This window comes from Gekko japonicus, unplaced genomic scaffold (assembly GCF_001447785.1).
Source record: "Gekko japonicus isolate JY-2015 unplaced genomic scaffold, Gekko_japonicus_V1.1 scaffold580, whole genome shotgun sequence".
NCBI classification, from domain to species: domain Eukaryota; kingdom Metazoa; phylum Chordata; class Lepidosauria; order Squamata; family Gekkonidae; genus Gekko; species Gekko japonicus.
In genome coordinates, this window is record NW_015165845.1 from 818,153 (window position 1) to 833,991 (window position 15,839).

The 15,839-nt window shown below is 41.0% G+C and overlaps 1 protein-coding gene across 1 annotated transcript in view; it reads left to right on the top strand.

Annotated features, from left to right (window-relative positions):
* NME7 (NME/NM23 family member 7) overlaps nucleotides 1-15,839 on the top strand; it is a 141,511-nt gene that overhangs the window by 101,929 nt on the left and 23,743 nt on the right. Inside the window, exon 11 of the mRNA XM_015411059.1 lies at nucleotides 12,182-12,289. Coding sequence (XP_015266545.1) covers nucleotides 12,182-12,289 — 108 coding nt within the window. The remainder of the gene's footprint in view (nucleotides 1-12,181; nucleotides 12,290-15,839) is intronic.

Consider the following 15,839-nt stretch of genomic DNA (forward strand, 5'->3'; position numbering starts at 1 on the left):
ATGAGACCAATGTTCCCTCTAAGCTGTGGAGTCTTGTGAGCAAAAATTCTACTTTGTGAGCTGCTGACATTAAAGTTGTGAGCGAGCGATTTGGCTACTGCATAAATTAGTTTGCTCTGGAGCCATCTTTCCTGAGCGAAGACAAAAATGTGTGAGCTGGAGGTTAAAAAAACTGTGAGCTAGCTCACACTACCTCATCTTAGAGGGAACACTAGATGGGACCACATCCAACCTGTGCTGAAAGCGCTGCACTGGCTGCCTATAGCGTTTCGGATTTGCTTCAAAGTGCTGGTGCTTACCTTTAAAGCCTTACATGGCCAGGGTCCGGCATACCTGAGGGACCGCCTTTCCCCACACAGGCCCCAAAGAGCACTTTGGTCGAGGTCACAACACTGCCTAGTGACCCCGGGCCCCAAGGAGGCCAGGCTTGTGGCCACAAGGGCTAGGTCCTTTTCGGTGGCGGGTCCTACCTGGTGGAATGAGCTCCAGGGGGAGACGAGGCCCTGTGGGACCTTGTACAGTTCCGCAGGGCCTGCAAGATGGAGCTCTTCCACCAGGCCTTTGAGCACCACCATGCGACTGCAGAGCAGTTCCGCTGCATCGGGCTGACTGGCCAGCTAAAATATCGTGGCCCATGACATCCCTCCCCTTTTTTTGACCTCATTGGGATATGCAATAGGGAGTAAGTATTGTAGTCATTATGTATCCTGTGAGATGTGCATTTTTGCCTAAACTGTTTTAACTGTTGACTTTTACCGCACTTGTGCCTTAATTGTTTTAACTTGTTGTATTTTTATCGCACTTTTGTGCCTGTGTAAGCCGCCCTGAGCCCTCATGCGGGGAGGGCGGAGTATAAATGAAATAAAATAAAAAAATTAATAAATAAATTTGCTACCGGACTTTTCCTAGTGTTTTTTTACTCTGCTTCTGCGGCGGAGCAAAATGGGTTACCAATGGGTGCAGGACGCTTCCCAGATGTTTGCGTCTGATCGTGTCCTTAAAATCCACCTGGCATTTGCACCTATGGCGCGGCTAATTCTGTGTGTGATCGTGCCCTAATTCTGTTTAGAATGAAACTGGACGATAGGTTTTTAAGAGTTTGTGTAGCATTGTGGCTAAGAGATAAAACTATGAACAAGGAAATCCTCAGTTTGTTTATTTAATACTTTCTTCATTTATTTCATCCAAATCTCATCTCTGATATGAATTTGCAACATATTCATTAAAAAGTTTGTATTCCATTTTTCTGTTGAAGGGGTCCAAAGCAGCTTACAAGGAAAAAGAAAATGCAACATAAATAAACAAACCAACCAACAAACAAAACAATGAAGTACATCTTGTGCTCGTCCTGGATTTAGTGGCTGGCTCATTCAAAGGCACAGACTGCATGTCCATGCTAAGAGCCGAAGGGTCAAGAGCTATTTGTCCTGTGACTCTGGGCACTGTTAAGCTTTATACCTGGAACAAGAAGGGAAAAGCAAATGCTCAGCGAAAATGCTGGCAAAGGTGTTCCTTGTACATTTTCCCTCTTTGCTCATGAAAACACTCATAAAATTATTTTAGGGTAGTCCTTGTATCTCAGCCTTACCTCTCCCCTCCCCCTTTTCCATCTCCAGTACTGGGATAATAGTATCGACTTTCTGTACAAGGTTGTTGTAAGGCTTTCTGAGGTAATATGAAGTACTTCTAACACTTTAAAACTCTGTATAAATGCTACGCTTTCTTATTGCTGCGTAAAATACGTAGCATGGTTTTAGAAACTTTTTAGAAACAACACAGTCATTAAAGATATAGCCACAGAAATTCAAACACATTGTGTTTGTTGAATTTATTGTGGAATTCTTTACGTGAGTAGCAATGAGTTAACTTTGTAGATGGGTACTAGTCCGTAGTAGCAGAATAAACATGAAGACCAGTGGCACTTTAAAAGACTAACAAAATTTATTTCATCATATAATATATACTATAAGTTCTCTGACTGTTACACTGAAACAAATTAATAAAGTAGGGGCAGATCAGTTTTGTCCTGTGTTGTGTATGATTGCAAATAATTATATGGTACTGACGAACTCTTGACACAGCACTATGTCAAGCAAAGAGAAAGAAAAAGAATGTTCAGTCAATGACACACCATTATCAGCTAGAGTAGAAAACAGATCAATAAGAGGTTGCAATTAGTATGTCACGCTGTGCACAGATGTCTCTAGTAGAAATGACATGATTGAATCATTTAAATGTTACTTAGGGTCACCTGATTCTAGTGTCCCTTTTAAATATATGTATATATAAATACATATATATATATAGGGGACACTAGAATCAGGTGACCCTAAGTAACATTTAAATGATTCAATCATGTCATTTCTACTATATATATATGTTACAGCTATATCTATCTATATATATATCTATATGTATATATATCTGTTGTTACAGTTTCCCTCTTTGCTCATGAAAACACTCATTAAAAAATCTAGTGAAAACTGTGGCTGTGGAAGTATGCTTTCAGACCTATCATTGTAACCATAAGAATGGAAAAGTTTTGCTTTAAAAAGGAAGTTGTAATTTTTAGGTTTGCCTCCAATACCACTTTTCATGTCTTTTCTGCACTTGTGGAATACATACTGCCCTTGCATTAAGGCACCACAACTGGCTTCCATTCTGCCTTCAAGGCTGTCTTGCTAACTACTTTGTCTTCTTTCTTAGCTGTCTTGCAAAAGCCTAACTAGATATTACAGACTAAACGAGCTCACATGGGGACTTGCGGCTGCACTGTAGCAGCTAGTTCCTGGTAAATGCATACCAGAGCCCAATTCAGTTCAGGACTGCTCTGCAGAAGGAGCCAGCACAGTTAAGGGGTTAAAGTGCTGAACTGGAAAGGTCTCTACTCACCATGGCTGTGGTCACACACACTAAATAATCCACTTTCAATCCACTTACAGTGTACTTTCCAATTGGATTTTGCCAATTCACACAGTAAAACTCCAGTTGGAAAGTGCACTGAAAGTGGTTTGAAAGTGGATTATTTATGGTGTGTGTGACCACAGCCTATGTGAAGCTCACTGGGTGATTTGGGGCCATTCACTTTCTTTCTCTCTGCCTAACCTACCTCACTGGTTGTTGTGATTGTAAAATGGAGAAGGGAAGAGCCATATAAATTTTTAGATCCCTTCTAGTCCGGCTTCCACCCAGGTCACGGGACGGAGACGGCACTGGTCACCAGTGTTCCCCCTAAGCTGAGTTAGTGTGAGCTAGCTCACAGTTTTTGAGCCTTCAGCTCACACATTTTTGTCTTGGCTCAGGAATAATGGCTCCAGAGCAAACTAATTTATTCAGTAGCCAAATTGTTTGCTCATAACTTTAATGCCAGTAGCTCACAAAGTAGAAGTTTTGCTCACAAGACTCCACAGCTTAGAGGAAACAGTGCTGGTCACCCTCACAAACGACCTCTGGAGGCATCTGGATTAAGGTGTATCAGCAGTGTTCAACATGGTCGACCATCAGTTACTGACCCACCACCCTGCCAACCCTGGAATTCAGGGGCTGGCCTTACAGTGGCTTGTCTCCTTTCTCCAAGGCCGGGGACAAAAGGTGGCACTGGGGGAACAGCTATCCCGGAGGCACCCACTGTATTGTGGTGTGCCTCAAGGGACAGTGCTGTCCCTGATGCTTTTTAACATCTATATGCGCCCCCTTGCCCAGATTGCCCGGAGGCATGGGGGGATGTCACCAGTATGCGGACGACACCCAGCTCTATCTGTTGTTGGGCAGCCAGTCTGACTCCAGACCGGAAGACCTGGACCGGGCATTACAAACTGTGGCTGGGTGGCTTTGGCTGAGCCTACTGAAACTGAATCCAACGAAGATGGAGGTCCTGTGCCTGAGTCAGGGTGGCCCGAGGGCAGGGATCCCACTCCCGACCTTTGATGGGGCACCACTCGTGCCAGTGCTGGTTAGGAGTCTGGGAGTGCTCCTGGATGCTTCCATAACTATGGAGGCCCAGATAGCAGCCTGAAAAGTACTGAGACTTACTAGTGATTTCAGCTCTCAGAACAAGACAAGTTTCCCCAGCTCACAAGCCGGTTTATATGTGCAACAATCCCACTCCCCAAACACACCCCCACACTAGTGATTGACTATTTACAGTGGCCGAGAGTTCCATTGGTGCGGCTAGGATCTGCTTGGCCCATTGTTCATGATAGCGACGCTCGGCCGCTTTGCATGACCGCGTGGCGACCTAGCCACGCACGTGGTCGGAGATGGATACATTACACAGCCACTGCTAAATCGGCCTTTTACCATCTTCGGCTGATGAGGCAGTTGGTTCCCTTCCTCTAACACAATGACTTGGTGACAGTGATCCGTGCGATGGTCACCTCAAGATGCTGTCTACATGGGGCTGCCCTGGTCTCAAATTCGGAAACTGCAGCTGGTGCAAAACGCCGTGGCCAGGATCCTGATGGAGTGATATATATGGGAGCACATACAATCTATGCTGAAGGCATTGCACTGGCTACCAATAGCATACCGGATTTGTTTCAAGGTGCTGGTTTTTACCTTTAAAGCCCTATATGATCAGGGACCTACATAACTGAGGGACCGCCTTTTCCCACATGTTCCCCAGAGAGCACTGCGTTCAGGGGCCCAGAACTAGCTGGCCCTCCCGGGTCTTAAGGAGGCTAGGCTGTCAACAACCAGGACCAGGGCTTTCTCAGTGGTGGCCCCATTCTGGTGGAATGAGCTCCCAGGGGAGATCAGGGCCTTGTGGGACCTTTTACAGTTCCGCAGGGCCTGTAAAACAGAGCTCTTCTATGAGGCTTTTGGGGGCCACCACCATCATCAATAGCTAACAACCAACAACGGAATGAGAGAGGTCCCGGATTCCTGGAACTTTCATCAACAGCCCAGAGGACATTAGCTCCTTCAAGAACAATAAAAAATGAGGACAGCGAGCTGACTGTGAGCGAAGAACATTGAACAATGGCTGCCACCACCAAACTGATGACAACTACTACTAGCACTTCTATGGTTGAACTGTTTTAATCGTAATTCATGTTTTTAATGTAACTTATTTATTCTATGTAATTTACAGGTTTTTATATAAGCCACCCTAAGCCAGCTTTGGCTGGGAGGGCGGGGTAGAAATCCAATACATAAATAAATAAAATAAACAAATAAATGGGCCTGAGCTCCTTGGAGGAAGGATAGGATAAAAATGTAATAAATAGCAAATTAGGTTTGGATCCTAAGCCTTGTTTCCATTTGCTTTGCACTTTGTCCATTGCAGAGCATGATCCTCTTGGTCCGAAGTCTTCAAGGTGGTGCCTGTGGGCACCTTTCCTAGTACCTGTCAAGTATTTTTAGAAAGTGGGCAGGGCCAGGTGGGGCTTTTGCCCAGCAAGGCTTCTGATTAGCCATTGGCTATGCAGATCTTTTTAAATGTTGCTTTGGCAGAACCTGCCATCACAACACAAGGATCTTCACTGCATGACTAAAGCTAAGCTGTTTGTATGCAAGAAAATGTTTTTAAACAATATGTTCCTTTAAAAAGGCATCCTGTTAAACAGAGTTTTTGCCTGAAATGCTGAAAAGTTACTATAGAGTTACGTATAACCTCACTCCCTGACATTTTGTGGTTGAATCTTTGACAGCTGTTTTGTGGTTGGTTCCATCTCCTGTGGCAGTCATTTTGTGGTTGTGCTCACCATCCTGTGTAAGAATTCCAAAGGTGACTACAGGCTCAAAAAGGTTGGGGGATGGCTGTGGGAACTTTTTGGCTCATTGGAAAGCATTGGTCCTGCATGAGCAGAAATGCTCAGGGCTGAAGGAACACAGCAGTGCAGGGCTGTGTCTACAACAAAAAAAGGATGTCGTATAAGTGGCTGAGGATAAAAGCCAAAATAAATAACTTCAGAAGTAACACTCTACATGTGGCTTAATATCTAGTGTAGGTTGTTGATAAATGTTGTCTTTTTCAACTCAGACTGAGAAGAATCCAATTCTTTGCATAAGGAACCTGGTACTTACAACAGCAATAACTGATGGTCCTAACCTAACATTTCTTGTAAAGAAGGAGTAGCATTGTGCAGACGATAAGGACAATGCTGACGTCACTGAGTTTGTAAGATTGGAAAAGATGCTAGAACATCAGGCATGAAAGATTTGTTTTACTTCTTAAATGTATCTTATTAGGTTTTAGAAATATGTGAGCTTTTACTAATTCCAGACTTTTTTCCTGAAGAAATTGATATAACTTGGAGTTTGCATGATGCTACCATGTGGGAAGCTGGACTGTCTCCACATGATGAAGAGAATTTTACTACATGTCTCTTCACCAAGGGTTGACAGGTGGTTAAATCCTCTGAATATTCTCCCAATGAATAATTGAAGAATTACTGCTTCAAATGTAAACTGTAGTTTTTCAGGCTTTTTGTAGTAATGCCGGGGGGGGGGGGGGGCCCGGCATGGCCGTCTGTTTCAGGCAAACGTTTCACCCATTTAAAATTAAGTGCACAAGTTACTCAATGTGAACGTTACTGAAACAAGTGGGTGACTTAACAATGAAAGAGCAGATAAGATCTAGAATGGAGTTCAAAATAAAACTGTGACTACATCTCAGTATTCTTCTTGTGATGTTTAGGTTTCTGCGTTATGTCAGTTTTACTTTGTTTTGTTTTGCTTAACTTGTAAATAATGCTTAGATGCCTTCTTCTTCTGAAACCCTCAATGAAGGATTGGCAGTCTTCAGCATGCTCTCTGGATAGCAAGAGGCCAGACCATTTTGTTTGGCCTACAGGGCCAGATCTCTGCACAAGGGGCCAAGGTAAGCCTCTGAGGCACTGCAGCACCTCTGGGACTCAACTTCTTCCCACTGTATCTGGCAAAGTATGGCCCTTGGCCCTACCCTCAGCTTTTTGTTGGCTGGCACACCATCTTTACAAGTTTTTTCTTTACAAGGTTTTTCAGCACTCAGGTCAAAACACTGCCTAGCTATGGCTTAGACAGGTTACTACACAAAACACATTAGAGATTGAGCCTCCATGGTAAAAGAGAGTGATTACAAATTGTTAAAGGTGGCTATCCACATACTCAACTAGGCTATGGAATCTTCTGGATTTTATGGAATTTTAGCTATTGGGATATTGGGTTATCCCATATATTTCTTTATGGAACAAGTACTGAACACTTTTTTGTTTATGCTGAAGCTATATTGTAAGGTATCTTAAAAAGGGCAAATGTATAAATTATATCCTGTGCCTGGAGAAATATTTCTGTTTAAAACCCTTTTGTGATGGCTCACAGTTGCCAGAGCAGCTGCAAAGCTGTTTGGCTCCTGCTTCATTGTCTTACAAACCATTAATTAACCAGAGCCAGTTTTTAAAAAGGGAACAAAAAACCCCAAAACCATATGTGGAATGTGGGTGAGTAAATGAATGTTTGGGAGATGAATAATTTAGTTTGCTCACTGGTCTGTTCAGCATGCTTTTTCTTCCTACTGCAAGGCAACCTGAGTAGAATTTTGATCAGTTTATTTCCTTGCACTATCACAGACATCACTAAATCAATATGATGTTTTTAATGGAGAAGATAAACAATATTAGATTTTTTTTTACTACTTTTGTTCAAATAAGCACAACACTGAACAAGCATGGGAAAGAAAGGGGGGAGTGACTGGCAATTCTGGGCTGCTTTAGGATTAGTAAGAATCCCTTGCTGTGTAGAATCACACACACTCTCACTCTCCTATTCCAGCAGTTAACCTGATTCCCACAGAGGCAAATCTAGGCTTGCCCCTGAAGGTGCAAACAGATGAGACACTGGAGATCCACAATTGATCTGCGGTCCTGTTAAGCTTCTCTGAATAGCAGCCTTAGGGACCCCAATTCAGATTGGAGAATAATACAGAGAACTTTTCCCACATGTTTTTTCTACTAAGGCATGGTTGGGAGAAAATCTTCACAAGGGAAAGCCTTAGACTTTGCCTAGCACTTCATTCCCAATTCAGATCTTCCCCCCCCCTTCCCCACTACTACTAGAGAAGTTTAAGGAGATGGTAGATCTAGTCATAGATCTCCAGCATCTTGTCTATTTATTAATTAAAGTATTTCTACCCCTCCTTTTCTCTTGGCTGAAGGCAGCTTACAGTAATAATGAAAAGTTGAAACAAAAATAAGATAAACTTCAAATAATTCCCCCACCATAAGATGCCTGCTGTTCTTGGGCCCCTGCCACACGGGGCGGAAAGGGATGGGCTGAAGCGCGGCTTCTGAAAGCCACCTCAAAAGAAACACGCCGCGGCGGGATCACAGAACTGATGTTCAGGGAAGGTGCCTTCCCCAAACATTTACCGGACTTTTCTTTGGTTTGGCTGTTCGGGGCCATTTAAACCTAGCAGCTGAGCAGCATTGAATCTGCAGCTGAGCTGTTAGGTTTAAATGACTGTGAGCTGTTTCACCAGTCAGTTTTGCTTGCTGTCTGGTTTGGCCCAGGGTTTCCTACCACAGTTTAACAACATTCCTTCCAATATATTTAGTTGTTCTTAACTGGCTGTACCTGTAAGTTTTCTCCAATGGGGCAAATAAAAGCTTTGGAAGAAGAGCAATTGTAGATACAATGCAGGAGATAATGTTATCAAAACCCACCCCTAGTGCTTTGCTTCTGATCTAATTTGCCCTCTTTCTCCTCCCCTCCATGGCTGTTTCTAAGAAGAAATAGGAACATTGAGAGATCTGGTGATGTATCTCCTGTGTTTTGTCTATCTTAACCCTTAGATTTGGTATTGAATTGGAGGATGCAGCCTAAATACATACCCAAAAGACAAGTGCTGGTCCATTTGGCCAACCTGTCTAAGTCACTCATCATTGCATCAAATTATAATTCAATTACTTGTTGCTGTTTTTCCCCCAGTGGCTGGGGCATGCATGTCTTTGATAAATTTTTACACACTTGGAGTTGCAATTTTGTCTGCTGCTGCCAGAGGGAAGCAATTTAATTAGTGATTCGAGCTTTCCTTTACATGCTGTTTTAGAGACTTAGATTAGTGAACGGCTTAAAAAGATAAAAATTATAAAAAGTGGCTTCTGCACAGTTACATATTTTTATGTGGCTCTGAGATTTTTTTAAAGGCAGAGAGAAATAGTGTGACTTGCTTGTTGTAAGACTGATTTCACTTGTTTAGTTGTTGGAGACAAATAGTTTGGGTTTTTTTTAACAGAGTTGGTTTTAAGTGGGTTGAGAGAGGCTTTGCATTCCCTGTGTACTGTATGCACATTTCTTTTGTTTCATTTTTATCTGTGGTCAAAGAGGTTTTACACACAAAATCACAAAATGTATTGACATGAATGTATCTGCCTTAAGTAATGAATCCTCTTTCCAGTCACCTTGAAGCCTCTGGGGAAAAATGGCCTTCTCTCTGCAGTATTACAGACATGAGACAGAGCAGCATATTCAGAAATTTTGCTGTAAAGCATACTTTCAGAATTCAGGGAAATAGAGTTTGCCATTGATTTTCATACCAGATGATAATCTCTCTCTCTCAATCTCACACTCGGGAAAAATGGATATATACTAGACTTGGTATTTTTGGAAATGCGTATTCTGTCATTTGTAAGGTACCCATGCAAAAAAGAAAATGCATCTGTCTACAAAGTTTTATATGACTAGTTTGCCAAAATGAAGCATTAAAAGATGCAAGCGGAACATTTTGGAACTGTAATACCGATGAAATTGAGTAATGCTAACCTCTCTTTGAAACCAGTGCAAACCCTATGTTACATTTTATCACTAAGCTTGCTGACTGTTTGATGCTTTCTGTCCTTTACTAATGTGACAACACTTGTTAAGCAGGGACATCTGAGACAATTGAATGTAGCCGCAGGGTATCACAGTGGATATGGGCATTTGCAGGCTTCATTGCAGCACCACTAAATAAAGTGAAAACTGACTGACCTGGATTTTAGGGGGCACAGCAGCAGCAGCTCTAAACTGCTCTGTGGGCTGCTTCTAGTACTAATGACACCCGCATGGGGTTTTTGCTACCGTTTGGGCTCCCAACTGAAGGAAACATTCCAAATTTCCACAAAGCATCATTGTCCTTGTGTTTTTTCTGTGGTTTCTCTGTGCTTTCTCAGATCACCTTTCATGCAGTATTTCCTGCCAGTTCTCAGCCGAAACATGTTTTGCTTCTGTGTGGAAGGTGTGCTACACCTCCCACTTTAGTGCCGTTTCCCTGCTGTGTTCTCCTGTAGCCACCATTTCCTCCCCCACACCTCTGAGGGACTTACTAATTTTTTTCAATTAGCAATAGCTAAATCACTATAGCATTATAACAAGTCATCTGTTATATCCTCTGAATTCTCAGCTTTTATTTTTTTAAGAAGTAACCATCTAGCCTTTTCTATTCCTGACATACACTTTTTCCTTCTGCCTCTACAATAATAGTTGCTAGAGACTTACCTTTTTTAAAAAAATAAAAAATAGGAATTCAGAAAGCCTAACTGATTGTTATAGCTTTAGAATGTTATAGGGATCTGGCTATTGCCAGTGTTTAAAATAAAACCCTGAAAAGGCCACTGGAATGGCTGCAGTGAGGAAACCTACCACCTGGAAGTGGCAAACTACAGAGGATTGCTGCCACATGGAAGATCTTGTAACGTTACTCTCTGAGCTCCATTCTATGTCAGAACCAATAATTCCTCGCTAAGGAATAAAAGAGTGGAATTCTGATGATTTGGGGGTTTGGTATCATTTTCTTTTTCTACTTAATTGTTTAAGCTTTTGGGGGAGGGCAAGTCATATTTGTTTTATCATTTTAAAATATATAATATTTTGTTTCAAATACTTCCCCCATGTACATGGACCCACATTAACTATCTGAGTGCTATACACTTTGCTATTTCTTAGTTTTTGTATTATCTTTCAAAAACTTAAGGCCCTACTTTTAAAGCCAAGATGATATCAGCATGTAGATTTGCTCATTTGAGCACGTAGGGCAGCAATCCTCTGCAGTTTTCCCATTGCTGCTGCCAATTCACCTGAAGAGCACCAAAAGAAGGAGCATGCTATGGGACTATAAGAAAATTATGTATTGCATGTGTGAAGTATTCAGTACTTTACGAAAATATACCATCCTTGTAATGTATTAAAGCTGATTTTTGCAGCTTTGGTGCATATCTTCTTGACCCATGTACATTTCTGGAATAAACAAGCTGCTATTTTGTGAAGGAACAACCAGCAAGTCTAGGTATAAGGCTTTATAAAATGTGGGCCGGAGAGCTAGTGAAAAAGCACACATAGGACTGAATTGGAGTTTGTTTTGCAGTAGTTTCTGGCAGCACTGAAAAGTGCCTTTTCTGTGGGTGATTTTTTGTGGCAGTTACAGAAGTGCTGTAAAGTGTTCAATGATTCAAAACGCATTGCCCTTACTGACATCATCACACAGGCAAATTATATTATTTATTTATCTCTGCAATATTTTCCCATTTACTACATGATCCCTAGATGGTTGAAGATGCCCATATGTATATTGCCATTAAGGAGAGTCAGTAATTTTATGGGAGAGGTAGTGCTGAAATATCAGCAGAACCAGAAAAGAATGTCGTCTTCTGGCATCAGTTTTATCTGTTAAATGCAAGAGAAAAAATCTACTTTGAGAAGGATGGCTGCATAATTCTTGGGGTGCTAGAGGCACATAATTCCATGTGAAATCTCAAGCCACCAATATTTGAAGACAGAAGCTTCTTACTTTTTCAGTTTACTATTTTAGACTTAATGCCTCATAAGGGACATGACCAGATCCTGCAAGGTAGAGATTGGAGGAAAGGTGACATTTCTAAGGACCATGTTCCAGTACCCTTCACTAACTCTGATCTGCTAGCACCAGAGGTTTGGGATTTTCCAACCTGGAAGCAGTGAATTTTCACTCAGCCATCGTGTTATAGGCTCTGCCAAAGAATTTAGGATGGCTTAATTCTGTCTAATTTGTTTATTCCATGCTCCTTTTCTTCATTATTTTTACACCTCTTTGCATGTATAAAAATAAAATAAGGATTTAGCACTGTTTTTTTGGTCAATACTATATATACAATAGCCCTTACACACACATTTTGCATGTAAATGACTGCTGTTCGTATTTCTGCTTGTAATAAAATTGTTGATTTGTTCTCATTTTTATGATGGACAGGAAATAGCCCGTCACCTCCGCCCTGACACACTTCGTGCTATCTATGGCAAAAACAAGATTCAGAATGCAGTCCACTGTACAGATCTTCCAGAAGATGGTCTTTTGGAGGTAAGGCTGTGTGATGCATCTTTAGGTTATAGAGTTGTTGTTGTTGTTGTTTAAATAGTGGGAAACGTCTAAGCAGAATCAGAGTTTAAGGCTTGGATCCTAATAAGTGAGTATCCCAGAACTCATGGAAGAGAAGTTCCCAGCTTTCCACTTCCTACTGCACTACAACCTGCCATAACACCCCCTGTTTCCATTTTGTTTTCAGGAGTTAGCAGAATTCCACACACATTGTCAGGGGGAAAAGTAGGTATCTGCAGCAGGAGGGCAGAATTGCCAAATTCCCCCCTGCCTCAGATAGAAATGCTCTTTGTAAGTGGAAACTAATGTCTGGTGACATTCTTGTTGGAAGTGTTAACTTGTGTATTTTGCTGTAACTTATCAAACAAGAGATGACTAAATTTAAGCAGAAAAGAATTCTGAATACTGGGAATTACTAGAAGTATTCTTTGGTAAAGTTTTTTTTTTTAAATTTCCAAGGTCTCATTTCCAAACTGTTTTATAGAGCTTCAAGGTAAATTAGTTCTTGGTAGTACCAATTCAAAGGAGTACTATGTGTAGTTGGTCACTTTGTCCCCCCAACCAGCATTTGCTGTGCATGTAGTTAAGCAAATGGATATGCAAGATGGGTTGTTCCATGAACAAAGCATGATCTAATACGTTACCACAAGTTGTTTTAATGTGGGTTGACTGACTGCATGCCAGAACGCAAACATCCTGAGCCTTTGCTCTGGGTTCCTTTTAATAATGTAGGCATGACAAGTCGTTGCCTTTCTGTGATTCATTCATCCACAGATGTAGCTTTAATGCCGGCTGAGCTCTTTATGTATCAGTTACTTCTTATGTGGCAATTAGACCTTCCTCAGCATTGGCAACAGATGTCTTATCAGTGGCACATGAATAATGTAATGAAATACAGAATGCTATCTTCAAATTCTCTGGTGTAAACAGAAAATTATTTGCAATCCCACTGCTAGAATGCAGACCCAGTACTCTCCATCTTTGTGACCGTTAGACAATATAGTGGAATACACTGGCAAGTATATTATTAATATGGACAGTTGTTTCTGTCTAAGTAACTTTGGGTTGGATCCAAAGGTGTCCTTTCGGTTCAGGGAGAACTCCGTCCATGAATGGGAAGACTCCTGTTGTGAAACAGAGACTCTTGCACAAGCAGCAATTTGGCTTTAGATTCAACCCTTTGAACCAAAGACTCTTGCACAAGCAAAAATATGCGTTTGGATCCTTTATTATGAATTTATTTATTTATTTATTTATTACTTTCAATTTATATCCTGCCTTGCCGGGCAAATATTGGCTTCAGTAGTGCAATTCAGTTGCTTTTGTTACCCAACCAAAATCAGCTTGTTGTTTGTCTCAAGAGCACTGCAGTGCAGTGCACTGAAAGTAGCAAACCACAAACACCCACTTCTCTGTGCAATAGGTGAAGTTGGTTTTTCTCAGGATCATTGATGGTCAAGTCCAGTAATTAAATCACATGCAGAGGGCGTATTTTCACCTCTGCAAGGCTGTGCAATAGCATTCATGCATGGAATAAGTCCATGTTAGCATTGAGGTTAAATAACACCAATGTGGCAAGATTTTTTTTAAAGCTACATTAATGATTTATAGTCATTGGCTGATCAATTAACTTCCTCACTGTTTGTATGATTGGCTGCTCAGCAGTGATAACACATCTGTATAGGAAGGAGAAGGCTATGTCTGTGCTGTATGATAATGTGCATACATAAAATTCAGTTGATTGCTCTGTATTAATACTTGAAAAGTAACCCACTGAACAGGTATGAGGTGTTTTGCAAACAGCCAAACTGCTCTTTAATTACAATTAGAAAGCAGAACATGATACGAACTAGTGGGTGTTTGAAAGCTCTACTTATAATCAGAAGGTTAAAACTGACTTATAAATTCAATAAAAATTGACATAAAATTGAAAAGTAGAAATAATCAAACTTCAGGAGAAAGTCATGCCGGCCACATGACCACAGAAACGTCTTCGGACAGCGCTGGCTCTTCGGCTTTGAAACGGAGATGAGCACCGCAACCCTAGAGTCGGATTCGGCTGGCTTTCGAGCAAGGGAACCTTTACCTTTATTAATCAAAAACATGTGGTTCATGTCAGTTTGTGGTTCATAGCCAAACCATGAACCAAACTGGGAGGGACCACAGTCCATTTAAACGGGGTTTGCAGAAAGCATGAAAAACAGGTGAGCGGTGGGGAGCCGGGTGCTGCCCACCACTCAGCTGTTTTTGCAGCTTTTGTGGGGAACAGTATGCAGGAGTTTAAAGGGATCCAGAGTCTCTTCAAACCGCTGCTTTCTGTTCCATCCACAAACCGTCATGACCTTCTTTAACAGTTTGTGGAAGTTCATGAATCACGAACAGGTCAAAATTTGTAATGAATTTTGCTTCATAGTTTGGTTCGTGCCCATCCCTAGTCAGGTTGCACCCCTGCATTCTAGGAGAAAGAAGTAAAAACTGGAACCATCCCAGTTGAAATACAAAAACTGACAGACAGTTCTTGTGTCTCTCTAATACCAGGGTGTCAGATTACCAGGGTCACAACCTGGCATCAGCACCACTTTAAATCTACATACTGCTCAGTTTTTGCAGAGGACTCCTCCTGCTCCTCCTTCTTTTTGTAATATCCAGCCTCATGGAGACGGGTCCTAGCCTAGCCTAACTCTCCTCATGGCATGCACATTTTCTGTGTTCAAGGTTGTCTTGTGGGGAAACTAGCTTTTAAATGTGTAATGCACTATCTTCATTCTAAAATGGTATAGATCAGTGGACTTTCTAGCATGTGATTTTTCTTCTCTCTTTTTAAAATTGAACTCTTACATTTTGAAACAAAGGAGGAAAGTGCCTTTATTTTTTTAAGCTGTTCATTGTCAATCACTCATTGTAGTGACCCTGAACTTTTGGCTTACTTCTGAAAATGATTTCACCAAGCACAATACAGTTAATAAATAACTTTCATATGACTCATTTAAGTTAGGAAAGAGAAGAAGGAATTTAAAATGCCAGTGGCCACGGAATGAATAAGAAAGATAAAAGAGATCACACAGCCATATGAAACATGAATAGGAAAGTATGTAAAAAACACTTAAATCACTAAAAAAATATATTAATAAGAGAAATACCAGCTCAGTAAAGTTATTGATTTCTTGTTAATGGTGTCTGGGTGCCCATCATTTGGAATTCAGATACCTTGTACTTTTTGATACATTGTATGGTACCTTTAAAAACTGGTTGAAGAAACTTTATTATACAATAATGTTTGTGGAACTAACAAAATAGTACTATATTCTTGAAGAAGAAACCCAAAATGAAGCACATAATCCAGAATCTTAATTTACCCCCAATATCTTTTTTGAACAATTGCACACTACTGACTTTGGATAACATTGTTATATATATTTATCTTATTAATATATTTTGTTTAGTGGTTTAAGTGTTTTTACACGGCCTTTCTTATTCATGTTTCACAGAATGAATAAGCCCATTTTCATTAATAAAATTTGAAGTACAGGTT